Source organism: Ailuropoda melanoleuca, chromosome 6 (genome assembly GCF_002007445.2).
Source record: "Ailuropoda melanoleuca isolate Jingjing chromosome 6, ASM200744v2, whole genome shotgun sequence".
Lineage (NCBI taxonomy): Eukaryota > Metazoa > Chordata > Mammalia > Carnivora > Ursidae > Ailuropoda > Ailuropoda melanoleuca.
This window is the reverse complement of record NC_048223.1, coordinates 125,189,185-125,217,006: the sequence shown is the minus strand read 5'-3', so window position 1 is coordinate 125,217,006 and position 27,822 is coordinate 125,189,185. Positions and strand designations below refer to the sequence as shown.

Sequence of the window (27,822 nt, the reverse complement as noted above, 5' to 3'; positions counted from 1 at the left end):
TGGAACTGACAGACACAATTCAAAGATATTTTAATATCTTTCTTCAGAACGAAATGTCACTGTGCACCTCGCCCACACCAAGCCTGCAACCGACCGCCTGGCTTCCATCCGCCCCAAAGGTCACCGTGCCCACACCACGTGGCTTTCTGAGGAAAGACACTGGCTTGTGGAGGGGTGTTGGCATTACTGCTTTTCCCTGACAGGAAAAATCAGAGTCCACTTTTCAACACTTTTGTCTTTCATAAACTCGGTGCCAGGAGAGAAAACCCTGACTTCACTATTGACAGTCTTTGCAGATCCACCCGCAAATAAGAAAAGACTTAGCTGACCTGAAAATTATTTATTTTTGCATTTCATTTTGCCCAGCAGCAAAGGGGGCAGAGACAAGATAGGGTGAAAGATTTCATCTCCTGAATCATCCATCTTTAAGGCGGAAAGGTTACTGCCTCTTAGGAAAATATATGCTTGAGAAATAGCCCGGCTGCTACCCTGGCCGTGGGGACTTGACAAGGACCCCATCCCAAGGGGCTGGGCCAGCCCCGGGGAGGCTCCCAGCAGAGACAGGCACACGACAGACCCGCTGGACACTGGGACGTGAGCCTAGTGGACTCCACAGCCAGGGGCTGGTCCCAGGGAGACTCCCGATGGGGACCACGCACAGCCAGGACCTCTCCAGTGACTGAACGCAGGTCTTAGTTTCTGTGCTGTTGACCTGGCCAGACTTGCACTCCCTCTCACCACCACCCGCCCCCGCCCCGGCCCCGAGAGCCCAACAGGTTCCACCTAAAGGGCACCCTGAAAATCTGCCCAGGGCCCAAGGGCATCAAGGGCAGAGGCAAGCAGAGTCCCCACCACTGCAGATGCAATGGGGGAAAAAAGGAGCAGAAGAAATGGGCTAAGACCTATTTCTCTGTGATACTAAATGATAACGTCGCTTGGTCATGTCCCCAAAGTCCTCTTCCTGGGCTTCAGCAGAAAAGTTTCAGGTGATTTCTTCCATAGAATAAGGTCACTTCTCCCGTTTTCACAACATTCAGTCTAATATTAGTGGTGACAAATAAGGAATGGGAAGGACATAGGGAACATTCAGAATGCTTTGTTTTTCTTAAAAAAATATATGTACATGTGCATAAATATACATTTCATGTGTATTTATAAACATATATAAAAATATATGTTTATATATTATTTCATATTCTATATGAAAGTCACAAATAAAGCTAGCAATCAACTCGGGAGAAGCCTTTGTCATTATGTAAACATAAGCAGAGGTACTCATGTGCTACCCCATATGCACACCAAGTCTTTATCTAAAAGCTTACTTCTGTCTGGAACGCCCTTTCCTCCCCTCCTTGCAGGGCTAGGCCCTGCAGCTCACCCATACCTGGGGAGAAGCTTTCCCGTCACTTCCATTCACCCACGGTGTTAAGGGAGCACACACCGAGCTCCACAGCACCCCCTGTCCACCCCATCTGCTACTCAGGCTGGATGCACCCATCGCATCACAGGTGCCCGACGTCAGTCAAACCGAGCCGTGAAGAGGGCCTCCCTCCTCCAGCTTCCCATTCTGCGAGCAGTCCTTCTAAAACACGGGAGGCCGGTTCACCCCTTCAGCTCGCTGCTCCCCGCCTCCTCCCACGGCTGCCCTGCCTCGTTTCCACCTTTGCCTACAGGCTTAACAGCACCAGGCACCCAGCGAGACACAAATGCTGACTGAGTGAATCACTTAACACATCAACACAGGGATTCAAGGAGGCAAAACTATTACTTGAACTTTAAATCCCCAGGAAAACACTGAAGTTGTATTTCTACTGATGTCACATTAGAACCTGAAGACCAGACTAGGGTCTCAGTTAGCAGAACCAACTTCTCATACCTCCATCTCGACAGCCAAACCAGGGAGGCATGTCCTGGGGGTCCCAACCATCTGCCCAGAAATAAAGCACAGTTTCACTTGGGTTAACGGTGCCAATGATCCCACCGGGCACCCACACACGCTCAGCCTCGCTGCCAAACCACACAACCATGAAGGGCTCCGAGGGGCAGCAGAGACTGAGCAGGTCACACTGGACTCTGAGCGGGGTTCTGCCCAGCACCCCCACCAATGCTGTCCCTTTCCCTGACCACTCCCTGGTGACCTTCCACAAGAAGAGATCTGAGTGGAGAGGAACCACAGGAGCTGAGCTGCACCGACCTGAGAACGAAAAGCCACTAAAACCATGATGAAGTCCCTGGGGTCATGTGGCATATACTGCAGTGCACGAATACTGTCGTCCCCAAATGACTGCAGACTTCTGGGAAACAACTGCCTGCTCTTGCTAACAGAGCCCTGAAACTCCAATATCCTCTGCATACTCCCCATCTTCCTTTTTTGCAAGTCAAGACATCTCATCGCCACGACGGGCTTCTGCACAGACCTGAAAACACACAAGGTGCCAAATGTCAAAGACAAACCCCACCTGTGGTCCCCATAAGCTGTTCCTTCCCTTCAACCTGCTCTTCAGAAGCCACAGGGGTTTAAAGCCCTGGGTCAAAGGAGCACTACCCCTGCACACTGCATGAACACAGAGGCATCCAGCACCTCTGAATATAGAAAAAAGTGAATGCACCGAGCCACGGGACAAATGAGAAAACGCTCACCTATCTGCCTTCACGGGCGTTCACATTTTAACGAATGGGATAAAATGCACTATCTTAAGTAATCAGTTCAATGAGTGTAAGATTGTTCCATATGCCATATAAACCCAACAGAAGATTTCCAGAAAGTACTCTCGGGCCCCTTCCTAGGCAATTTCCCTCCTCCAACACCACTTTCTGATTTGTCTCACCATAGCTCAATTCCATCAACTCTTGGATTTAATGGAATCCAAAAGTACCAATGAGTGTGGTCAATTCTTGGATGTAAGAGCAATTACATTATATGTACTTCTTTATGCCTGCCTTCTTTGGCTCAACATTTCCAGTGGACCCACAGGGTCCTCTCAGAGGTTTGTTCTTTTTAATGGTGTACAGTCTTCCCCTGTATCGATATATCCCAATGTATCGGTCCGATACCCTGAGGATGGACATGTGGGCTATTTATTTCCCGCTTGGAACTATTTATTTAAACAAAAGGCTACACCGAACCTTCTCCCATGAAACTTCATGCCATGGTTTCTACCAATGGGAATTTCAGCCTTGATCAGAGCTGTCTGCACTCTGAGAAGCTACACGTGGCAGAAGCATCCAGCACCCGCAGGGCAGCCCGCGGGCCTAGCAGGCCCAGGCAGGCACAGAGGGCCGGCACCCCTCCACGCTGGGACTCCCAGGGAAGGTGCACTCCACACCGAGCAAACATTCGGTTCCTCTGTAGTTAGCTGCAATTCCTCCTCCTGAGTGTTATATTACTTAGCTTTGATAAAATATAAAATTGAAGATTAAAAAACAATCAAGCACTCTTTGAGGAAAAACAATAAAGCCGAGCATGCATGGGCTGTTCGTGATGGAACCTGGGCGGGCGCTGCTGGAGGGGAGCCCCCTGCAGCCCCGCATTTCCAGAAACACGCTCCAGGGAAGAGCTATCACCCCCCTCCTATGGAGGGGCCTTTCGGGTGACAAGGCACTCCGCCTCCTCTGTGCTCTGACCTGACCCTCCCACACAATGGACCCTCCAACCGTTAGTCCGCATATTGCCCCATTTCACAGACGACAGCAGGGAGACGGACCTTTGTGATGCACCTGAGAAGTAAAGGGGCCCCTCAACACCTCCCAATCCAGGACCCCAGCCCCAGGACACACTACCCCCACTGCCCAGTTGTACAGGCCCATTTCCAAAGCCAGCAGGCCCCTCAATGCAACAGGTCACACTCTCCTGACCTCTGCACACCAGCCAGCTATTTCCTCTGAGTAGTGCACTCACACTCCAGCGTTGAAATGAAACACGGGCTCAACTCCAAACCCCAGCTCAAACCCTAGAGCAAGTAACACAAGTTCTATGAGGCTCCATTTCTCTCTCTGTGAAAGAGGCTGATGACAGAGAAGGTACCACCCCACAGGTGTGCCTGACGTCATGCGTGGGAAAGCTACCCAGCCGTCGCTAGCCCCTAGCATGTGCACAATAAAAGTCAGATTCACCTTCAAAAGGGTTCAAGTGCAAAGTGAGCATCTGCCTTCCTGTGGCTGCAACGCATGTGGAAAGCGAAACAAGTGCTCTCTCACCATCTTCCAGGAGACATCTTTGCCATCCCCTCCTCCCTGCTCCCCGCCCTCCTCTTCTGAGGCCTGCTCCTCTCATTGGATGAGCTGGACCAGAACAGGGTCCGGTCATTTCTGCAAGAGCAAACAGAGGGGAGATGCTCATGACCTGCAGGGCCTCAGCACCAGCTGCGATCGCAGGGCACAAAGTTCACGATTAGCACAGGCTTCCTCTCCTGGGGCAGTCCCAACCTTCCAGAAATCCCCATAAAGGGCTGCACTCCGGAAGGAAGGGGTAAGCCTGCTCAGATGTGTTTGTTCACTGCGGATGCTAACTGCTAATGAGCAATCCCTCAGCCAGGCCGCCCAGACACAGCCCTCTTGTTCCAGGAGAAGAGAAGCAACACTGGACAGCCACGACTTGGCCCGGATGCGCTGCTGGGGAGAAAGGGACACTTCCACACTTGCAAGGGGGAAGTGGGGAAATGGGAAGGGAGCCTGTCCCACGTGGCCTTCAAAGTGGGAGCGCCAATTCTGACTCGGCCAGACCTGGACCACCCGCCTGTCATGTCTGTTTCACGAGGCATGTGGACACCTGTGATCCCAGGGCCTCCTCTGACATCCTGTCTGAACCATCTAGCAAGCTGCACACGTTCCCAGAGGACACAAGACAAATCGTTCCTGAGTTAAACACTTGATAAATCTGCCTTCCGTGGACAGTGCCCAAAGATGGGAGAAGACAGCATGGGTTAGTTGACAGGGGTGTTTGCAGGTGGGCTGCCCTCGTCACAGAGCAGGCCACAGGCTCTGCTCCCCAACATGGAGCATGGACACCCAGGCCTGAGTACAGATCTAAGACGAGGCATTAAACAATCCAACAGATGCTGGCAGTCTCACTCTGCCTGCCTGTCCACTCCTCAAATGCCACTCTGTCCAGACCCAGGCCAGCCAGGAACGGCCTTTAGGCTTGAACAGCATGAGAGCCTCCGATACTGCCCCCCCCCGTGCCCTGCTGATGGGAATGTGAGGGGGTACAGCGGCTGTGGAAGAGTTTGGCAGTCCCTGGAAGAAAAATTAAATGTAATTAAAACACAGCCCAGCAATTCCTCTTCTGGGGAGATGCCCAAAAGAATTGATAGCAGGAACTCGAACAGACATTTGTAGTCATGCTCATAGCAGCAGGACTCACAACAGCCAGAAAGTGGAAGCGAGCCAAGTGCCTGTGGACAGACGAAGGGATGAACAAATTACAAGCCACCCGAACGATGGGATATTATTCAGCCTTGAAAAGGAAGGAAAATCAGACTCATGCTATGACCTTGAGGACCTTATGTTAAGTGAGTTAAGCCAATCACAAAAAGACAAACACTGGATGATCCACTTAGATGAGGAACCTGGAAGAGTCAGCCTTGTAGAGATTAACGCAGAATGGTGGTGGGCAGGGGGCGGGGCAGGGGCCGGCGATGGGGGAGTTGCGTGTCGTCCAGGCGGAGTTCAGTTTTGCAAAATGAAACAATTCTGGAGATGGATGGTGACGATGGTTGCACAGCCACAGGAATATCCTTAATGCCATTAAATGGTACACAAAAGAATGACTAAAGTGGCCCATTTCATGTTATGTACATTTTGCCATATAAAAAAGAAGGAAGGAAGGAAGGAAGGAAGGAAAGAAAGAAGAAAGAAAGAAAGAAAAAGAAAATAAAAGAAAAAGGAAAAGAAAAGAAAAGAAGAAAGAAAGAAAGAAAGAAAGAAAGAAAGAAAGAAAGAAAGAAAGAAGAAAGAAAAAGAAAGTAAGTGCAGGATCCTGTGTGACCACACAGGTCTCAGGCCCGTGACTTCAGCTCTAGCTTCCAGAGGGCCTCTTTCTAGGCAGCAGCTGCCCCATCTTGCAAGGGCTGTGTTTCTCCAGCAGAGCTACTGTGAGCCTGACGAGCTATGTTATATTTTAATAGTCATTTCAATTGACTATAAAAATACAGCATCACATAACAAAATTGCTTTTGCACCGTGGTAGAAATACTTAGCAAGAGATGAGAAATACTTAGCAAGAGGCTATAAAAACCTATTTGCTTGCTTATAGAGTTGCTGCTGAACAGGACAAAAGCAGAAGAGGATAAAGGGAAGGCGAAGAGAATCCATCCCAGAAAATGCATGCAACAGTGTGTCTGCCATGATACTCAACAGACAGGATCCACTCAGGATTTTTTTAATGCACTAAGCACTAATACTTCTCAACTATTTGTTTATTCCATTTTTAACTTTAAAAAGCCTGACAGTGGAAAACACTGATTTCCCTAAAATTCCCTGTTGTTCCATCTGACTTGCACACAGCACACTCTAGATAGTACTGCAGCTGACCACTGAGAAGCCACAACGGCCTCCAACCCCCAACCCACGTACAAAACATTTCCTCCACCAAACCAGTTTCCTGGGAAAAATCCAACCACAAATGAGGCATATTCTTCTCACACTGTTCCCATGAGGCCTTTGCCACAAAGGCATTCAGTGAGAAAGATGGGGGGCTCACCATTACCATCATCACCGACAATACGGACACCACCACTACCACCACCATCAACACCACCAATAACCATGCAACACCACCACCACCAGCATCGTCAGCACCACCACCAACACCAGCACCACCACCAACACCATCACCACCACCACCATCAACACCATTACCACTACTACCACTGCTACCAACACCAGTAACAACACCATCACCACTACCACCATCCCCATCACCATGGTAATAATCACAGCTAACTTTCATTCTACACTTACTAAAACCAGACACTCCACTAAAGACTCCATGCATTTCCTCATTTCACCCTAACTAGTCCTATGATGTGGGTCCTAAGAGCATCCATTTCTGCGTAGAAAGCTCTGAGCCAGGAACAGGGCAAGGAGGCTGAGCGGCCGGAGCAGCCTCCGGCATCATGTAACCTCAGGCAGGCTCACCAGGTGAGCACCGAAGCAGGTGGAGACTAACACGACAAGATTCTTCCACCCAAGACAGCTCACAGTCTGAACCAACCTCCCTCGGTCCAAAAAGCAGAGTCAGGTCTGATACAGAGACACTTCCACTGGACTCTAACTGGAAGCCAGGTCTCCAAAGGACAAAGAGAGCTACAAAGGCCTTAGCTTGGAACGGCCACGGCTGCATCCTTCTCGAGGACAATCCAATGCAATCATCACAAAACCTTCCCGGGGAAGTAGGACTGCCACCATTCCCATCACACAAGTCAAGAAATGAGGCTTACAGATTGAGGCTGCCGGCTCGAAGTCACAGGCCTGGAAGGCGGGGGAGTCCAGGCTTGGGAGCCAGGCGTCCTAAACAACTGCTACAAAACACCCAGCCCAAATTCAAAAGGAGCGCTGCCCCCCGCCGGCAGCTGGACGTGGCTCTTCCTCCCTGGCTCCTCTCCCTCTGGTGCTCCCTAAATAGCTCCCATAAACCAAGCGGAAAGATGTCAAAACAAAAGTCACACAAAATATCATCTAATATCACACAAGGACTGTCACAAGCAAACCTTGTCACCAAGTCCTTTTTAAGTGAAATATTCTCACTAATACTTTTCCACTGCAGATCCTTCTTGCATCCGTCAAACTCCTACATTTTCCTGTCTAACACGAATTTATCGTTACTGCACGAAAAGGACATTCAATACCCCCTGTTCCTGGAGCACGATAGCACAGAGAAATCCATCCACGTCCCAGCTCTGCCCTGCTGCTCTGGAATAAAGCAGGGGATGTACCAATGCCCTGGGGAGAGAAGGGGTTTGCAAGGACGGATCCCATCATGGAAACCACCCTCATCCCCCCGCACTCGGGACCGTCCTCTGCAAACTTGGTAGGTTGCTGACTGCACAAAAAACGCTCAGGGCCAAAGGGGCAAGTAGGAGCTGAAATCCAGCGCCCCCCTGCTTGCCAAGCAGCATGCCCACCCCAAGGGGGTATTTTTCTGTAATTTACAAAGGTACTGCGTGGCTTAGGGGCATCCTAAAGCTCCCACGTCCCTGTCCAGGCCTACTGAGCACAGGAGTGAGGGGCTGTTAACTCCATGTCCCCAGGGCCCAGCACACCGTGTACACGTGACCTACATCTTCAAGGTAACAAGGACTGGGCAGCAAACAGATGCAGAGAAGGACCCACTCAGGTGGAACCCCTGAGTTAGGAAAGCCCTTCCTCCCCATCAGGACCTGCACCACAGCCCGGTTAAGGTGGGCAGTATCCAAATGAGTGCCCAGGGCCCCAGGGGCAAAGGCAAAAAGGTGGTTATAAAGGGAGTATAGAGTAGGCATGTGCAGGGAGGAAGGCCTGGGTAAGAAGAGAATCTGAGCCCAGCTCGCCAGCTTGCTGGCAAACACACCGGGCTGGCCGGTCTTCCCACCTGCTCCAGCACTGCCCTGGGTGGCTGGGAGGGCAGGTGAGCTGACACAAGCCACACCAGCATACATCCCCAACCTCGAGAGGGCAGACAGATGCAAGGTTCCCTTGTGAGGGACAGGATGGAAAATCAAGCCCAAGGGACCAGGGTTGCTCAGACACACTTGCAGGATGGAAAGTTTAGGGTTAATGGTAGCTTAATAGCTGAATACACAAATCATGGGTTTCTTAAGAGGCTAAGACTGTTCGGGGAAACAGGGCCTCTGGTCCACTGTGCTGGCCCACTGACCCAGCATGCAGTCTTCCTGCTCCACCTCTGGCCGTGGAAGGCCTCTCCCAGTGCTCCATCCCTGACCCCACTGCAAGAAGTAAAGGTTCAGTATACAGATCTCGCCATAACTTTTAAGAATTAATAATGCAATATAACAAAACCATTCCACTGCACACTTCAAATAAGTAAAATGCATGGTATATGAGTAATAGCTCAATAAAGCTATTTAAAAAACAACAGAGTGCGTGTGTGGTGGCCCTGTCCAGCAGGCAGTCCAGGCCACTAGGTAAAACTTTACCAGCAATCCTGAGACATGGCAGTGACTGGCCGCTGACCCCTCCGTGCACGGCCACACCGACACTGGGCTGCCTCCACCAGCAGACCACCAGAGCTTCCAAGAAACTGCCTCCCCCAGCCAACAGAACACAAACCACCAGTGGCAGAGCCCCAGCCTGCACCCAGCAGGGTCTGACAAACACAGGCCTCTCAGGACCAGAAAGGAAGATCAAGGACCCAGTGCACAGCCCAGCAAGGCCAGGTTTAAAGAGCGTTTCACTCATACATGCATCTTCCTGGAGAACCCATGCAAATACCATAATCCAGCCAGAGGCACCTGGGTAGCTCAGTCGGATGAGTGTCCAACTTTTGGTTTCAGCTCAGATCATGATCTCAGGGTTATAAGATCAAGCTGCACATCAGGCTCTGAGCTGATAGTGAAGTCTGCTTGAGATTCTCTCTCCTTCTGCCCCTCCCCCACCCGTGCTCACTTTCTCTCTCTCTCAAATAAATAAATAAAATTTTTGAGAAACAAGGCAGAGGATCATCGGGGAAGATAGGAAAAAATGAAAAAGACGAAACCAGAGAGAAAGAGATAAACCATAAGATACTCTTAATCTCAGGAAACAAACAGGGTTGCTGGAGTGGAGGGGGGTGGGGGAATGGGGTGGCTGGGTGACAGACATTGGGGAGGGTACGTGTTATGATGAGTGCTATGAATTGTGTTAAGACTGATGAATCACGGGGTGCCTGGGTGGCACAGCGGTTAAGCGTCTGCCTTCAGCTCAGGGCGTGATCCCAGCGTTATGGGATCGAGCCCCACATCAGGCTCTTCTGCTATGAGCCTGCTTCTTCCTCTCCCACTCCCCCTGCTTGTGTTCCCTCTTTCACTCGCTGTCTCTATCTCTGTAGAATAAATAAATAAAATCTTTAAAAAAAAAAAAAAAAGACTGATGAATCACAGACATGTACCCCTGAAACAAATAATATATGTTAATAAAAAAATTAAAATTAAAAAAATTCTCAAAAAATAGAATAAAATTATAAATAAATAAATAAAATTTTTAAATCTTAAAAAAAAAACAGCCCCCCCCCAAAAAAACTTGCTTTCAAAATTAAAGATTTCATTTTTGATCATCCCTTTGACCCATCCTGGGAGGACCGTCCTTGGGGTTGGCCCAGCTCTCTGCATGGAGGTTAGAGGGGCTTCCATGGCCCCCAAGCTCCTGCCTTGCCTCCCCACACCCCTGCCTTGCCTTCTCACAGGCACCCTTCCCCCAGGCATGCCCTCACCGGGAAATACGCGGGGATTACACCTAGCATGACCCACAGCCAGTGACTCACTGATACAGGAACGCAGAAGGCCATACTCCGTTCCTAGGGGAGATCAAATCCCAGATGCTCTTTGGACTACAGAGCTCCTGGTGGGGTCAGGCTGAGGCTTCTTCCCCATCCTGTCCCTTGTCACTTACCTACGGCTTCCTCCTGAGAGCCCCCCTCAGTCAATCACTCCGACAAGGATCTGGTCTCAGGTTCAGCTTCTTCAGCCACCAGTTTTGAGGTGGGAATACTCCTGACAAAGAGGTAAGTGCAATAAACTCCACCAGGGAAAATCTAACTTGTCCAGATGCCCAAGGCAAGAGAAAACTCAGCTATGGACCAAGAGGAAGTAAGAGAGGGATGGGGAGAGGAGAGGGGGACAGGGAGAAGAGAGAGAGACAAACCCAGCCAGATCCTTTGTCTGAGGTCCCAGAGCTTAGCAGCAGCCATGTCAGGAAAGCAAAGCCTCAACCACCGCTCCCCCAGGGCCCCTCAAAGTTCACCATCCCGTCGCCGCAAGCCCAGTGCGCACGCTGTAATGGGGACAATAAAACACAACATAAAACTGTAAATGTGTATCAATGAGGGTCAGTGAAAAGCATGCGAGGCATTTTATTTGCTCATTCCATACATCAGGAGTCAGCAACCACAGCCTGTAGACCCATCTGGCCTGATGCCTGTTTTTACAAATAAAGTTTTATTTATTTACAGTGTAACAGGACAGCTGAGTGGTTGCCCCAAAGTCCTCAAACCATGACTTTGAGACTGTGCTCCAGGACTCCTGGGGCAGCACAGCCGACAGGCCCTGGGAAACATCTTACACCTACACCCTACACCTCCGTGCAGAGGAGTCCAGGGAGCGTCTCCATCGCTCCCACCACACCCTCGGGGGTCCAGCCCACAGCTCAGGACAGGCACTGTGCTCCTGAGTGGGGATGGCCTTCACCTGTGCTCAGGAAGGGTTACCAACTCCCGCTCCCCGAATGTCAACCCCGCTCGACGTAAGATAGTTTATAAAAGACAGACTGAAGTCCATGAAGTAGCATTTTCTTTTTCCGGAGGGCGTCTTCCGATCAAGGCACCTGCGCAATTCAGGTCCGTGTTTGCCTGCGCCTTTTCAACAAGGAACCCCAAGAGGTACCCATGCTTCCTGTATAATCATCATGGTGTGTGGAGGGCATGTGCTGGGCACCCATGACAGCCAGATGGGATGAAGTCACCAGGACATCTCAAGGCTGAGGACCCCAAACTCAAAGACTGGATGGACAGACTTCCAAAACGGCTACTATGATACCTGTCTCCTGGTGCTCACGCCCTTGGTGGTCCCCTCCCTTTGAGTGTGGGCTCGACCTACTGACGCATTTTTAGCCAATATCATACAGCAGGTCATGGGATGTCACTTCTGTGATGAGGTTCCATAATGGACTCTGGCTTGTCTGTGTGTCCGTGTCTCTCTCAGAGCTTACTCATTTTGATAAAACCAACTGCCGTGTTGTGAGCTGCCCTAAGAAGAGGCCCATGTGGCAAGGAACTGCCCGTGGACTTTGGCTGAGAGCCACTGAGGAATCCTGCCAACAACTGCCCTGTGACCTTGGAAGCCGACCCCGTCCCGGCCGAACCCTGACATGACCTCGCCTGGAATGCAGCCTCACGAATCAGCCTGGAGACCCAGCACAGCCATGCATAGAGTCCTGACCCACAGGACTATGAGATGATTAAACACTGTTTTAAGCCACCAAGTTTGGTGTCCTTTGTTAGGCAGCAGCTGATAACTAATACAGACAAACTGGCAAAGCTGGGATTCGTTCTCTGCTTTCATCAGTCCAGAAGGCGCCCAACTCAAGTCCCCAGAGCACGCCCAGCACACATGCCTCCCTCCAGCTACTCGCTCAGTGCTCTCTCCCTCCCACAGCTGGACTGTGACCCCAACCCGCCCACTTGGGGAACCAACACATCTCGCCACTGAAACTACCCCTCCCACGATCACAGACATCCCTGGCAACAGACACTCAAGGTGCGAAGGCACATCACACTCGGCTCTTCCCAAGAGGGCTCACCGCTCATCGTATAAAGCAGCAAAGCCTTCCTGAATGTCCGCCACGAACAAGGCCCTGTGCCCTCGTGGAGTCCACCCTCCTCCAGGACTATCCATCCCAGACACCAGCAGCACCATCCACCCTGTCTGCATGCCTCTCTCGCCGCTCCCTCCATGACAGTCACAACATTACACTACACCGTGGATCACTCCCATGTTTCTCAAATCCAGCGGCTTCTCCAACTCCTCCTGCCACTGCTGTCACCCAGGCCACCACCATCTCTTGGCTGGATTAACACTGGAGCTGCCTGACCTCCCACCCCCTCTCCTTCCTCTTTCTCATTCTTCAAACTACCCAGGGATCCTTCTAGAACAAAATCAGATGAGGTTACTCTCCAGCTTGAAACCCTTTATTTTTTTTTTTAAGATTTTATTTATTTATTCAACAGAGACAGAGACAGCCAGCGAGAGAGGGAACACAAGCAGGGGGAATGGGAGAGGAAGAAGCAGGCTCATAGCAGAAGAGCCTGATGTGGGACTCGATCCCATAACGCCGGGATCACGCCCTGAGCTGAAGGCAGACGTTTAACTGCTGTGCCACCCAGGCGCCCCTCAGCTTGAAACCCTTTAATAACTATTTGCTGATCTGAAGATAAACTCAGATCCCTCAGTAAAGCTTATAACCAGCTTAGCTCTCCCACCCACCTTGCTCCTTGCTCCATCCTCCTCTCACCCTCGGAATGATCCAGACTGAATGTCAATGTCCCAGGCACTCTCGTGCCTCTGGGCCTTCAGGTATATTTACATGACTCCCACCTGCCTTCCTCCATCTCATTAATTCACACCTATTCTTCAAATCACCCACTCAGATGTCACTTCTTCCAGGAAGCCTTCTGTGATAGTCCTTTCTCCCTCCTACCATCCACCACGCTGTGGTATGGTTGTCTAGTTACTTGCCATCCTCCATATCTACCTTAGTCCACACTGTACCCCAAGGCCTAGCCCAGCACTGGCATTTTGTAGGCACTTGGTAATTATTTCCTGAATGTAGGCCTTTCTCCAAAATCCACTCATTGATCGCAAGCTTAAATAACATTTGGTAGATACTTTCATATGCTAACTCATTTAACCATCACCTCAGCCCTATGACAAGCCCACTATTACCATCTCTGTTCTACAGAGAAAGAAACAGAGGCATGCACAGGTTGACCCTCCTGAGGTCACCCAGCAAGAAGTGGCAGGGCTGGGATTTGATCCTAGGCAGTCTGGCTCCAAGAGTGTGTGCTCCTGACCACAAACAAATTAGCCCTTCGAAGAAAGTAAGGCAAGGAAGTAAGTTCAAAAAAGGTCTTAAACTTTTGTTTGTTCGTTTTAATGATCATTTCTAGATGAAAAGGAAGGGAAATCAATATTTTTTAGGATAGTAATTAAAATCACAAGTGCTCGTGAAAAGTAAAAGAGCCTATACTGAGGCTGTGAAACACGTAATCTATTAAGTATTTTCTGGAAAGAAATGCCTTATAAATAAGTACCCAGCCAGAGGAATCATCAGCTATCCCCTCCTTTCCATTACAAGCTTCCCAAAAGGACAGACCATGGTTATCTCTTAATGAATTTGTGTAATGCTGAGTGTATTTACAGTAAAAACAAGCAGGATGATATTTCTCTGCTTCATCATAGGTCCCAGGTTCCCAGAGATGGCTGATCCCTGGAGACCGGCTCATTCCATTAAGGCAACTTCCTGCAAATCAGAAATAAGGAGCAGGTTATCTATTACCCTTTGATTCTACTGTCCGTAGGTCTTTCAGATTTACTTCTAACCCTTTGATTCTACTGTCCGTAGGTCTTTCAGATTTACTTCTAACCCTTTGATTCTACTGTCCGTAGGTCTTTCAGATTTACTTCTAACCCTTTGATTCTACTGTCCGTAGGTCTTTCAGATTTACTTCTAACCCTTTGATTCTACTGTCCGTAGGTCTTTCAGATTTACTTCTAACCCTTTGATTCTACTGTCCGTAGGTCTTTCAGATTTACTTCTAACCCTTTGATTCTACTGTCCGTAGGTCTTTCAGATTTACTTCTAACCCTTTGATTCTACTGTCCGTAGGTCTTTCAGATTTACTTCTAACCCTTTGATTCTACTGTCCGTAGGTCTTTCAGATTTACTTCTAACCCTTTGATTCTACTGTCCGTAGGTCTTTCAGATTTACTTCTAACCCTTTGATTCTACTGTCCGTAGGTCTTTCAGATTTACTTCTAACCCTTTGATTCTACTGTCCGTAGGTCTTTCAGATTTACTTCTAACCCTTTGATTCTACTGTCCGTAGGTCTTTCAGATTTACTTCTAACCCTTTGATTCTACTGTCCGTAGGTCTTTCAGATTTACTTCTAACCCTTTGATTCTACTGTCCGTAGGTCTTTCAGATTTACTTCTAACCCTTTGATTCTACTGTCCGTAGGTCTTTCAGATTTACTTCTAACCCTTTGATTCTACTGTCCGTAGGTCTTTCAGATTTACTTCTAACCCTTTGATTCTACTGTCCGTAGGTCTTTCAGATTTACTTCTAACCCTTTGATTCTACTGTCCGTAGGTCTTTCAGATTTACTTCTAACCCTTTGATTCTACTGTCCGTAGGTCTTTCAGATTTACTTCTAACCCTTTGATTCTACTGTCCATAGGTCTTTCAGATTTACTTCTAACCCTTTGATTCTACTGTCCGTAGGTCTTTCAGATTTACTTCTAACCCTTTGATTCTACTGTCCGTAGGTCTTTCAGATTTACTTCTACTGTAACATCAGGCAATCCACTCCCCAATGAATCCAGGGCGCAGTTTCAACTGGAAATAGAAAGTGATCTCCACTCCACTGAAAAAACTAAGGAGAGGGGCTGAGCCCACCTCTCCATGCGCCCATTACTTAGGATGTAGGAGGAACTGGGACAATGAGCAAACATCATAGAGCACCAGCACATACCCAGCACCCTCCTGGCCCTCAGCTCCTCACCATGTGAGCTTACCATCCACATCCTAGAATACCCAAAACAGAGCAGCTTAAAAGACATGCTGGCAAGAAAGAACTGGTATTGGTCAGGATGTGGAGAAAGAGGAACTCCTGTGCACGACTGGAAGGAATGTAAAATGGTGCAGCTATTATGGAAAAGAGTACAGGTTCCTCAAAAAATTTAAAAAGAATACCATATTTCCACTTATGGGTATTTACCCAAAGAAAATGAAAACACTAACTCAAAAAGAGAGATGCACCCTATGTTCACTACAGCATTATTTACAATAGCTAAGATATGGAAGGACCCAAGTATCCACTGACCAATGAATGAATTAAATGTGTAAATTATACATATTATATATATAATATGCATATACATGATCATATACACATAAACATGCAGAATGGAATATTACTCAGTCATTAAAAAATGAGATCTTGCCATTTACAACAACATGGATGGACCTAGAGGATGGACCTAGAGGGTATTACGCTAAGTGAAATAAGTCAGACAGAGAAAGACAAATATCATGTGAGCTCACTTATATGTGGCATCTAAAAACGAAACAAGGGGCACCTGGGTGGCTCAGTCCATTGAGCGTCTGCCTTCAGCTCAGGTCACGATCCTGGGATCCTAGGATGGAGCCCAGCATCTCCCTCTCCCTCTGCCCTCTCCCCACCCTCCTCGAGCTCTCTCTCTGTCTCTCTCTCTCTCTCTCAAATAAATAAATAAAATCTTTTAAAAAAATAAAAATAAAAACAAATGAACAAACAAAACAAAACAGGAACAGATTCACAGATACACAGAACAATACAGGGGTTGCCAGAGGGGAAAGGAAGCAGGAGAGGGACAAAATGGAAAGGGATTAAAAGATATAAAATTCTAGTTACAAAATGAATAAATCACAGAGATACAATGTACAGCATAGGGAATGTGGTTAATATAGTTAATAATAGGTAACAACTTTATAAGGCGACAGATGATTTATGGGATGATCACTTCCTAAAGTATACAAATGTTGAATCCCTATGCTGCACACCTGAAACTAATATAATAGTGTCTGTCAACTATACTTCAATTTAAAAAAAAAAAAAAAAGGATGGACAGAGAACCACAGGCAACAATATCTTCACAAGGGATTTTGAACTCTTAGCACCCCACCTGCAAAGGCTGGGCAAGAAAGGAGAAAGTTTCCAGGAAAGGCAATTAAACACTACTCAAACAGGCAAAACCCACAAATTCTGTTTAACTATGACTTTACCAGATTTTTGTTGTTGGCAGATTGATTTGCTTTGTGTTTATGTTTTAAAGGATCGCTAGAGTCAAAACTGGCACCATAGAGTGAAGAATTTCATCAGGATTTAGGTATATACAATACATCCATAAAATGTAATCTCTTTTATCTGTTTCTTTTGGGAGGACTTCTTTATACAATATAGCATCTCCTTTCATAACCACAGAATATATACCATCAAACTTTCTCTTCCTCTCTGTCCACTAAACACCAAGACAAACCTGAAGCTCCTAACGGTATCTGGGAGGTTAAACTGTTAACACGCCTTCTCGTCAGATCTCAGGGCAAATAAATCAATCAAGCAATATTATGAAGGCTATCCTTCCAGACAATGACCCAACAGATTACTCCGGACCAGGTCCCTGAAATAGTGATGGAAAAATGTAAATGTACAACTGATAATTACTTTGGTTGTTTATCCATCTGTTTGCTTTCTTGTCTCTACAGTTTCATGACTACATTTAATCACCCTCAAAAGGATTATCTTGGTGAGTTCACAGAGCAACATAATAGAGTCACCATAATTCAATAGACACTTTTGATTTTCCTGATAAGATAAAGAGTCAGCAATTACTGTTTGCTATCACAACTCCAGTTCTTGTCAGTACGATTCAAATTTTACTTGATATCCTAATTAAACAAACTCTGGCCAACCACAAAAGTTGGCACTCTGAATTATTTGCAGTGATGAGTTTGTTTACTGAAATAGGTATTTTGAAAAATTATATTGAGTATGAAATGCCCCAGATTCCCTGTTATCTAATTTGGAAAATCACCCTGGTTTGAAAGAATAAGCAGAACGGTAGCATGGATCTTCTCCTCCTGGGACGGGCTTATTCCAAATCATTCTCAAGCAACTCCCAACAAATTAACCAAAATAATAAAGCAAAGCAAGTCGCTGAGTCCTCAAATGCCCCCTGTTCTGCCACCATTCATATAAACCACGCTTAATTCACTGCGTCAATTTCTTGTTGGTGACAGAAACAACACAAAAATGTATGCTATTGTTGCCTCTAATTTAGACAAGCAGACTTTTCAAAGGTTAGAAAGGCATTTGCGAGGAAACATAAATTGTGCCTACTTTCTTAGGTCTCTTGCCCCTCCTCCAAATCTGTCTTCACCTGGAAGACACTGCCACTCCAGCCCTGACCCTGTCCTACGGCCAGCCACCAGCTTCCTGACCCTAACCCTAGCCTCTGGGCATGACCCCCAGGGAACACAGGGTCCAAATAAGGCCATCCCCTTCACTCAGGAGCATGCACTTGTGGCCACCAGCGTAGGAATCCAAATACAGAAAAGCCTAATACTATGAATTATGGGTTTATCCGGTACCAAACCAAAACATCCAGGAAGAATGACAGCAGCTACACCAAATCGAGGTTCCTGAGTTAGTCTATCACAGGACACTAATCTGGTAGATTAAGGGTAAATTATTACTGAATCAAGCCATAACCAATGAGGAAAAATTAAAAGATAAATATATTTAAAATACAACAAATAGAAAAACTGATGTCCTTCAAACTATCAGCACAGGAGACACAGCTAAAGTAGTCAGGTATGTGCAAAAAGAGAAAAATTTATCCAAAAATTCATAAGGAATCTCAAGGGACCCAGAATAGCCAAAACAATCCTGAAAAAGAAGAAAGCTACAGGACTCACATTTCCGGATTTCAAAACTTACTACAAAGCTACAATAATTAAAACAGTGTGGCTGAGGCACCCGGCTGGCTTAGTCAGTAGAGCTCACAACTCTTGATCTCAGGACCATGAGTTCGAGCCCCACACTGGACACAGAAATGACTAAAATAATAACAATAAGTTAATTTAAAAAAAAAAAAGAGCGTGATTGGTGCCACCATAAATATACACATCTAGACCAATGCAACAGAACAGATAGCCCAGAAAGAAACCCTCACGTCTATGGCTAAATGATGTTCGATAAGGGAGCCAAACCATTCAATGGGTAAAAGATAGTCTTTTCAACGAACGCTGCTGGAAAAAAATGGATATATAGAAGCGAAACAATGAAGCTGGATTCTTACCTAACACCACACACAGAAATTAACTCAAAATGAATCAAAGTTCCACTTATTGGGGTAAAATACACATAAGTAAAAGTAAGTGAACAGGTATGCCAAGGAAAGTTTGAGGAATCCACTTGACCTGGTAGGTTTACTCATTTCTCTTTGATTTTACACTAAGGTTTTTTAACCTTTTTAAGTGGGAATTCTGCCTTTGTCAGGAGAGAATTTGAACGAAATCCTCATCTCCAGTAACCACATATACCAGAGGTCTGCAAACCGTATCCCCCAGACAAATCTGGTCCACCACAAATTTTTGTATGGCTGTGACTCCAAAATAGTTTTTACACTTTTTTAAGGTATTTATTTATTTATTTATTTGAGAGAGGGCACGAGCATGGGGGAAGGGCAGAGGAGAGGGAGAAGTAGACTCCCCACTGAGCAGGAAGCCCTAGGTAGGGCTCAATCCCAGGACCCCGGGGATCATGACCTGAGCAGAAGGCAGACGCTTTACCAACTGAGCCACCGGGCATCCCAGTTTTTACATTTTAAAGAGTTGGGGAAAAAATCAAAATAAGACTATTTCGTGACATGCAAAAATTATACAGAATTCAAATTTCGGTGTCTAGAAACAGTTTCACTGGATTACAGCACGCGCATACACAGATGCCTCATCCGTGGCTGCTTTGGGGCTAAAAAGGGATAAATGAGAGGCAGCATCAGAGGCTGTGTAGTCCACAAAGCCTAAAGTAGGTACTTTCTGGCCTTCAGCACAAAACATTTGGTAACTCTTTTCTCCAACAGCCCCAACAGCAAATGTTCTGCAACACTGCTCCCACAAATTATCAAAAGTCTTCCAGAACTTTAAACATTTCAACTTCCTTCGTTCAACAAATATTGACCAAGCACCGGCCCTGCGCCAATGACAGCAGCAGACACCAGGGATATAAAGAAGGGCTGGCAGACTCAGTCCCTGAGCTCACGGAGCTTCTGGTTTCGCAGCAGAAATGGCACAGTAACCAGGCGGGTCACGACACAGCCTGCCATCTTGGACTCTAAGGCACTGGGTGTTGTGGGCAGCACATGGGAGGGGCACCTTAAGCAGACTGAAGGCAAGTGTCCAGGGGGCCCCCAACCCTGAAAGAGGATCAGAGAGAAATCAGGCAGACAAGGAATGGAGAAGGCAGAAGGAAGGAGGAAGTGCTGGCGAGGTAAGGAGGTTGAGAGATCAGGACACCTTTGCTTAATGAGAGCTGCAAGGACATGGCTCAGCCTGGCTGGAGAGCGATGGTGAGGCGTACCAGGGCAGCCACAGAGGCCAGGGCAAGCCCAGAAAAGCCCTGTTGACCCTTTAAAGCATCTCCCAGCAGGTCCCTCATCTATAAGGCAACCAAAATTCCTCTGGGGACCATCCCGCCCCAATCAGCTGTAGAGCAATTATGAGCTCCAGCTTCCTGCCCTCCTCTAGCAGGCTGCACAAGCCCACCATACATTGAGCACTGTCAAGATAAAACCACAGGATCACTAATCAGAAACCAATGAAATGGATCAATATCACAACTACTCTTCAAACTTCATGATGTTCTCAGTAGAAAATTCAAGATCAAAATCAGAAACACCCCAACGGAGACTTTTTCCGTGGCTACGATGTCAACGGTCCACGTTCCAAAGGAAAAGTTTCATAATTTTCATAATCCTTATTGTCACCCTATGCCTGTAAGGGCTCCACCAAGTAAAGACACAAATTAAAAATAAAAACCCATCAATTCGAAATAGGCCATGGCTAGCCACGGTATTGAACTACACACAAGTCAACTCACAGCGGGTAGGAAAATAGATAAAGTTGACACCATCTTTTTTTTTTAATGCTTTTTTATTATATTATGTTAGTCACCATACAGTACATCCCTGGCTTTTGATGTAAAGTTCGATGATTCATTAGTTGCGTATAACACCCAGTGCACATGCAATACGTGCCCTCCTTACTACCCATCTTTTAAGCAGAAATAAAAGCCTAAAAACTTGCAAAGTGGATTTAGAGTGGCTGCCCAGGCTTGCTCCAATTTGTTGCAATAGGTCAGGTAATAGTGAAACTCATCTTCAAATATTTGCAGAATTTATCAGGTTTGGATCCTAAGCACGAAGGATAGGATTAGGAGAAAGTGAATTAAGTGCAAGGCTTCTCCTAGGAGGTGGGGGCTGGCAGCAGGGCCACTGTGGTGTGGCAGGTTTGAGTTACAATGTGCTCATGATGTTCAAGGTCACCACTAAGAATCTGCATTTGTCACACGAAGACATTACTCTCATCTCCAACCTGGATGTCTAAAGTGCCAGTGACAAGGCAAGTACCAGACTGTCTGTGTTGACTTTTCGGCAGTGAAAAGCTAAATTTCAGTAAGACGAAAAGACAATGTAAATGCTACTTATAAAATAATTAATGCTCTGGTGTTAAGAATGAATAAAGTAACTTCAAATTCACGTAGCTGAAGATTGCTGGAGAACTGTCCTAGACATTCAAGTTGCTCCGCAGTAAACGTCTGGCACAAAACGCTCCAGTCTCAGAAGGAAGCACGGTGAATAAGCACATCATCATTTACAGTTGGATAAAGTCACTACACTGCTCTGCCCCTCAGTCTCCCTGCTCCCCCACACCAGTGCAGAGCATCCCAGTGGTGAGGGGTGCCTCCTCCGTTCCTTTGAGGCTCAACCCCAGGCCAGTGCCAGGACACGGAACCCTAACAAGTGCCATGTGTAAAACTCACCAAGTTCAACCATCTTCACAGATCACTACACAATGCAATCTTTGCAACGTTTAACTGAAGAGGCAGGAAGCAATCCTGCTCCACAGGACATTGAGAGCCTCTTCCTTGCCCCTCTGACAACCCAAAAGAGAAATCCTTACAAAAGGATGCTGTCGCTTCTGCAGCTCAGCCCTGCTGGTAAGGAGAGTTTCCCCCAACAAGGAAGGCCTCTGCCACGAGACACTGCTGCTGCTGCTGGGCTCCACCATGCCACGGCACCAACGAGAACCGTCTTCATCTGCTACGTTTGCTTCCCCCCAAAATAAAGTCATGCTTCCATTCTGACATCCCAGCAAGAGCCACCAATCTCGACGCCACGCCCCGCCCCAGGATCCATACAAACTGGGTTAAGTGGAATCCAGCAGACAAGCACCTGGCGCACAGGGCAGCCTCCCAGGGGTCTAGGCTGCCACCCATCCATGCTGTGTTGCCGAGCCCCAAGCCTCTGGGCATTCCACTCCTCCATCTATCTAAAGGCAAAGTCCTCACTGTCCGCCTCCACCGGCCACAAACAGGCCTACAGGCTGCCTCGGTATCCACTCCAGTCAACCCACGGAGAGCAGACTACAGGCGGATGTTAAAAGACACAAAAGGAGAAAGAAGGGGCCACTCACGATGACACTATGCAGTGACCTCACTCCTAGGTCATAAAAAGCTCCCCCAAGACCAGCAGTAATTGAACCGCATCCCAGGAGAAAGGAACTCAGAGATCTGATTCCACCCCCACTCGGGACTTCTAGAGTCACACCCACTCCACACATCAAGGCGTGCATGCATCCATGGCGGGTTCGAGGTACTCCAGAGGACAGTCCACCCCCTATCTGCCAGAAGAGCGTCCCAGTACTCAGCAGGGCTCTGGCTCCTTCAACCTGCATCACTGGGCCTTGCCTCTCCTCTGGTGCCACAGACCAGGCCCCATCTGCTGCTCCTGGACAGATTTCCACGCAAGGAATCAGCCATGAATCCTCAGATCTCTCCTCCAAAGCTTCCAGCTGTGGGTCGTCCACCTGCTTCTCCAGGACAGCCTGGGATGCAGTGAATTTTGCTTTTCTAGCAATCTTGTCCCACTGTTGGTTAGTTCACACAGGAGCAAGTTCCAAGTCTCCCTGGGAGGCTGGTTTTGAAGGCCCCATTCTGCCATCTTGCAGTTTGTCAGGTAACTTGCACCCGAAATGTAAGACCCCATATTTGGCCTGGCAAGCGTCCATCCGATGTCTTCAGGCCTGTGGCCCTAGACAGTCAAGACCTCTGGGAATGCTGACCTGTCACTCAACTCAAGACTACCCTGGATCTTCTAGAACCCTACAGGCAGGATCTCCACAGAATCACCATCTATCCATCAATACTCTACAAGTGGTTATTGCAGCCCCTAAGAATGTGCCCTCACTTTTCCTCTATCTTGTTAACCAAAGACTTAATGCCATTTTAAGATCTGACAATCCCTTGTTACCTTTCTACAATAACCTTCTGAAAAGGGGCATTGAGTCTGAACTGCCTTCACCAACAGGAATGCCAGTTACTGTGTCCCACGCACCAGTCTTTCCATTCATTCTCTCACTGAGTCCCCCAATGGCTAGGGTCCATGTCCATCATGAGCTGATAGATGAAAACACTTTGGTTCCTGGAGATGAGAGGAGTGTCTTACTCCACAGCCTGAATGCATAAACTCTATGTTGTACCACCTTCCACTTTAGACTGGCTTCCACCAAAAACACCGAAAAACAGGGACAGAGAGAACCACAGATAAGCCAACCATCCCATTCAACAGATGAGGAACCAGAAGCAGGGGTGACCCATCCTAGGACAAAGGCTTCTCCCTTCGACTTCCATGCTAGCTCTCCATGTTGGAGCCCCTGACAGGCTTCCCGTGAAGACACACTGCTGTCCTTCTCCCCACCCTCCCCAGGGCCATCTGGGAATCCTCTGTCTAGATCTTATTTCTGATGAGCTCCAAACCCTCTGGGGTCACAGGACCTTTCAGAGCTTTTAGCATCAGTTCATGCCTGTCTCATCTTTGAAGCTATTGATATCCCTTTCCCAGAATCCCTGGCTGGCTTCTTTAGCTGGTATGACCTCTGGGATGAAGGGTAATGATCTCCCTGGGCCCAGTCATGCCCACTTTCACTTTACTAGGATCCAAGCAGCTGTTCCCCTTCACTGGTCGCCCCTAACATCTAGGAGCTGGAACTCTCAGCCCAGCAAGGCAAGAGTTAGGGAAGCTCAGCCCAGCAAAGGCTTCCAGTGGATGTCCAGATAAAGGAACTCACTTGTCACTGCTCTTTGCTGCCCAGACCTGCTCCGTAGTGTGCTTTAGGAAAGCACTGTCATTCAGGAGCACATTCCCTCCGAGGAACCAGGGCTCGCCCAGGTTTGCAGCCTTCCACACATTCTACAGCCCTTGGTCAGATTTGTTTATTTTGAGATGTTCATAATTAGAAGCCGTTGTGGGTGAAATTTTATCACCCTAGTTACATTCAACTATCTAACCCCTGGTACCTGTGAAAGTGACCTTATTTGTAAAAAGGGTCTTTGCAGATGTCATCAAGTTAAGATTTGCATGGTCCCTAATCCAATGACTGGTATCCTTGTAAGAAGAAGGAAATCTGGACACAGAGACTCAGAGACACAGAAAACACACCAAGCAAAGGTGCAGGCAAAGACTGGAACGTTGCTGCCACGAGCCAGGGAACCCCAAGGATTCCCAGAAGCCACCAGAAGCTAGAGAGAGGCAAAGAACAGATACTCCTTCCAAGCCTCCAGAAGGAACCAATCCCCAGCACCCTGGTTTCAGACTTTCAGCTCCAGAACTGAGAAAATACGCTTCGGTTGTTTGAAGCCACCTGGTTGTGACTCTGGCTGGAAGCTAAGACAATAGCCACCATTAATCAATCATGCTTACCATGTGCCAGGCAATGTCCATGTACTTTACACCCATTAGCTCACATTATCCCTACCATGACCCTACAAGGCAGGTTGCTAATCACGTTGCTTGGAGATGAGGACACCGAGAATTGTAATTCACCCACAATTACTTAGCTAAAGTTTGGTGAGGGTGAGGCACAGACCCCAGTCCTCCTTCCCTTCATCTCCTCCTCCCTCTTGCAACCTGAGTGTTAGCACCCCAGGCTGTGTGATACCAGGCCGGGGGGACACCTGCCCCCTGCCAGAGGGTGCACAAACGTCCGCTGACACCTCCACTTTAAGCAGTCGTATGAAAAACTGAGACCCAGTACTGCCTTCAACCGCCTTCCACGTCATTTTTCCCCTTGAACTACTAGAAGCCAGTGCCACTGTTCCACGTCCCGGATGTCAGAGCCGCTGACTCCCAAGGCGCCAGGCAGAGCAGGGCTCCTGGACCACCTGCACATCTGGGGCTCCTAGGAGACCCAGAGACCTCGCTCAGCAGGGGGTGTGTGGTAACTGGCCCAGGAGAACACTGAACTCCAAAACTGACCTCGGGAGTATATGACTCTGTGATGTCAGCTATGAATCCCAGCAGGGGAGACCCATCTTTATCACGCAGCAGGGGTCCACTGTTATGTTCAAGAACGATGCAACTAAGTGAAACTCAGATTTACCATATGGCCCCACAATTCCACTTCTAGGCCTGTACCCAAACAAACCGACGCAGGTGTTCAAACAAATACTTGTCCATGAACGCTCAAAGCACCACTACTCACAATACCCAAATGTGGAAACAGTCCAAACGTCCATCAACAGCTGAATGGATAAATAAATTGCATATATGTCCATACAATGGAATATTATTCAGCCATAAAAAGGAACAGAGTACTGACACATGCTACACACTGCGGAACAACCTCAAAAGCATTATGCAAAGTGAAAGGAGCCAGACAACAAAGTCCGCATATTGTCTGACTCCATTTACATGAAATGTCCAGAGAAGATAAATCCACGGACGGGGAGCACAGGCTGGTGCTTGCCAGGGCCTCCTCAGAGGGAGCGGGGACCAAGTGCTCAATGGGTTGGGAGTTTTACTTTGCAGTGATGTCAGTGTTCTGGAACCAGATGGAGATGGTAGTTGCACAAGGCTGTGAATGCACTAAATGCCACTGAATTGTCCACCGTGTGATGCTTAATTGTACGTTACATGAATGTCACCTCAAGACTTTTTTAGTAAATCCTACAACTGGTTCATAAACTTAACTGTGCCAGAAAATGCTCCCCTGCCCCACCCTGCAATGGTTCCTCCCTCCTGTGGCTTTCAGGACACAGGTCCCACTCCCTAACCTACCCTGTGAGCTCCCAGCCCTGGAAGCTGCCCTCTCTTCCCGAGTCCCATGCCGCAGTCCAGGCAGAGCCTCCTGTGGGCTCCTTGCCATCGGGTGCTCCCTTCTCTACTTCCCTTCTCATCCTTAGCATCCTCCCAGGCTCCCCAGGGATCCCTTGGTGAAGCCTCGCAGACCACTGAGCCAGGACCCCTTCTCAGGCCACAAATATACACTCTGCATCCCCAAGCCTGCAACTGTCAGCCAGGAGGTACGCTTCTCCACCAGATTCCGGACAGCAAGGCCAGTACGTAACAGCACGCCCTGGGTGTCGACTTGTAATCCATGGCAACACTAAAGGGCAGCAACTAGTATTATCCACGGTTTACAGATGAGCAAACCATGGCCTGGAGGGTGAGGTTAATTCTAAATACTTCACAACCTGGGAAGGGTACCGCCAGACCTCACCCCAGTTCAGTGCAACTGCAAACCATCCCTAAACCCTCTGGAATCCAGACCAGTAACTATCCAGCCCCTAACAGGACCTGACAACGAGTTGAAGAATCAATTCTGACACAAATAAACTTGCATGGATTTTCGTCTGTATCTAATAGATCTACATGTGGCTATAAGCCCCGGCTCCTTCTGCCTCCCCAGACAATGGCTGCTTTCACAGTAAGCACACTGTCTTCCCTGCGGTCCTCCTGGACTGAGATGCCATCCTCAAACAAGACATATGAAAATGCCTCAAGAGATTAAATGCCCTCAGCCAAGCTTCTGAAAGTGACCTGATTAAATACTTAACCGTAATTCCAGTCTAGACTCAATACATCAGCCCTTCTGGCTCAGGGCAATACTGCCTGTGCGGCAACTGTGCAAAATAACGCTTACAAATGGAAGCAAGAAAGCCCATTTCTCCTTAGTTTCTGCTAAATTGGAAGTTGGAGACTTAATAATGCCGGCCAAGTTTACAAGTCAAGCTACGGACTCTGCTGAGGCCCCCAGGGGACAGGGCCCAGCCATCAGGCCAGGACGCAGCTCTCCAGAATTAATCAGGGCTGACAGCAAGGGCGAAGCCTGCCACGGAGCAGGACGCACCAGAGAAATGGGTCTGATGCTCCCTCGCTCTTCCTCAGCACCTCCCCTCCCCCCGGGAAACCCGGAGAGCTCCGAATCCTTCATCTCACTCAGGTTTTATATTCTGAATCCAGGGAATCTTCACTCAGTTCATGTTTTATTCTTTCAGGTTCTCCAACAAGCCACTCATCTGAACTCCAAACCTCAGACACACAGTTCCCTCTACGGAGAGCACTCCACCCCCACTTCCCAGGGCTATTTTCTGGAGGCCCTGCGGGTGTCTACAAAGGATCCTCGATCCAAGCAGCATTCCCAGACTGTCCGGCCCCTGGGTCGGTAGCCCTCACCTGCGGGTCACGTGTCCTCACCCTGAGAGCATTGACTCGGAGCGTCATAACCAGCCGGTCCCAAGCCTGTCTTTCCCACTAGACTATTGGCAACCCCAGGGCACGCACCAGTCTGCCCTGTTCTTCGCTGGATCCCCAACATCAAGGAAGTCGTCAATCATGGAGGCCTCTCCGACTCAGTATCTGCTGCATGAAGGAGTGGAAGAAGTAACGTAGACAGAGATTCTCTTTGGAGGGAAAGAGACCATCTACTCATACACAAGCCACCAAGTTAACTGCACCACGAGAATCTCCAACATACACTTCAGTGCCTGACCCCTTTGGAGCGATGACAGTTAATTAAGCATCTCCTATTCACCTCAAGTTCTGGTCCAAAAACTTCACATCAAATCCAAACAGAAAGAAAGAAGTAGACCAAAGAAAGTCCAACATCGCTTCGCATTATCACATACGTGGCACACAGTTAACCACCTCCCTCCCCAGACAGTTCTCTAAAAAGATAACACAAAAGACAGCACAGCACGACCTCTCTGAGAGTCAGGAGACCGCTCCTCACTGAATGGAGACAGGGCACAGGTGCAG

General features: G+C 48.0%; 1 protein-coding gene across 1 annotated transcript in view; it reads right to left on the bottom strand.

The window, feature by feature from the left end:
* Positions 1-5,178, bottom strand: part of DOCK1 (dedicator of cytokinesis 1) — a 468,169-nt gene extending 462,991 nt beyond the window's left edge. The window contains exon 1 of the mRNA XM_034663641.1: positions 4,114-5,178. Within this exon, the coding sequence (XP_034519532.1) occupies positions 4,114-4,339 (226 nt within the window). The 5' untranslated portion in view covers positions 4,340-5,178. The remainder of the gene's footprint in view (positions 1-4,113) is intronic.
* Between the last annotated feature and the right edge of the window lie 22,644 nt (positions 5,179-27,822).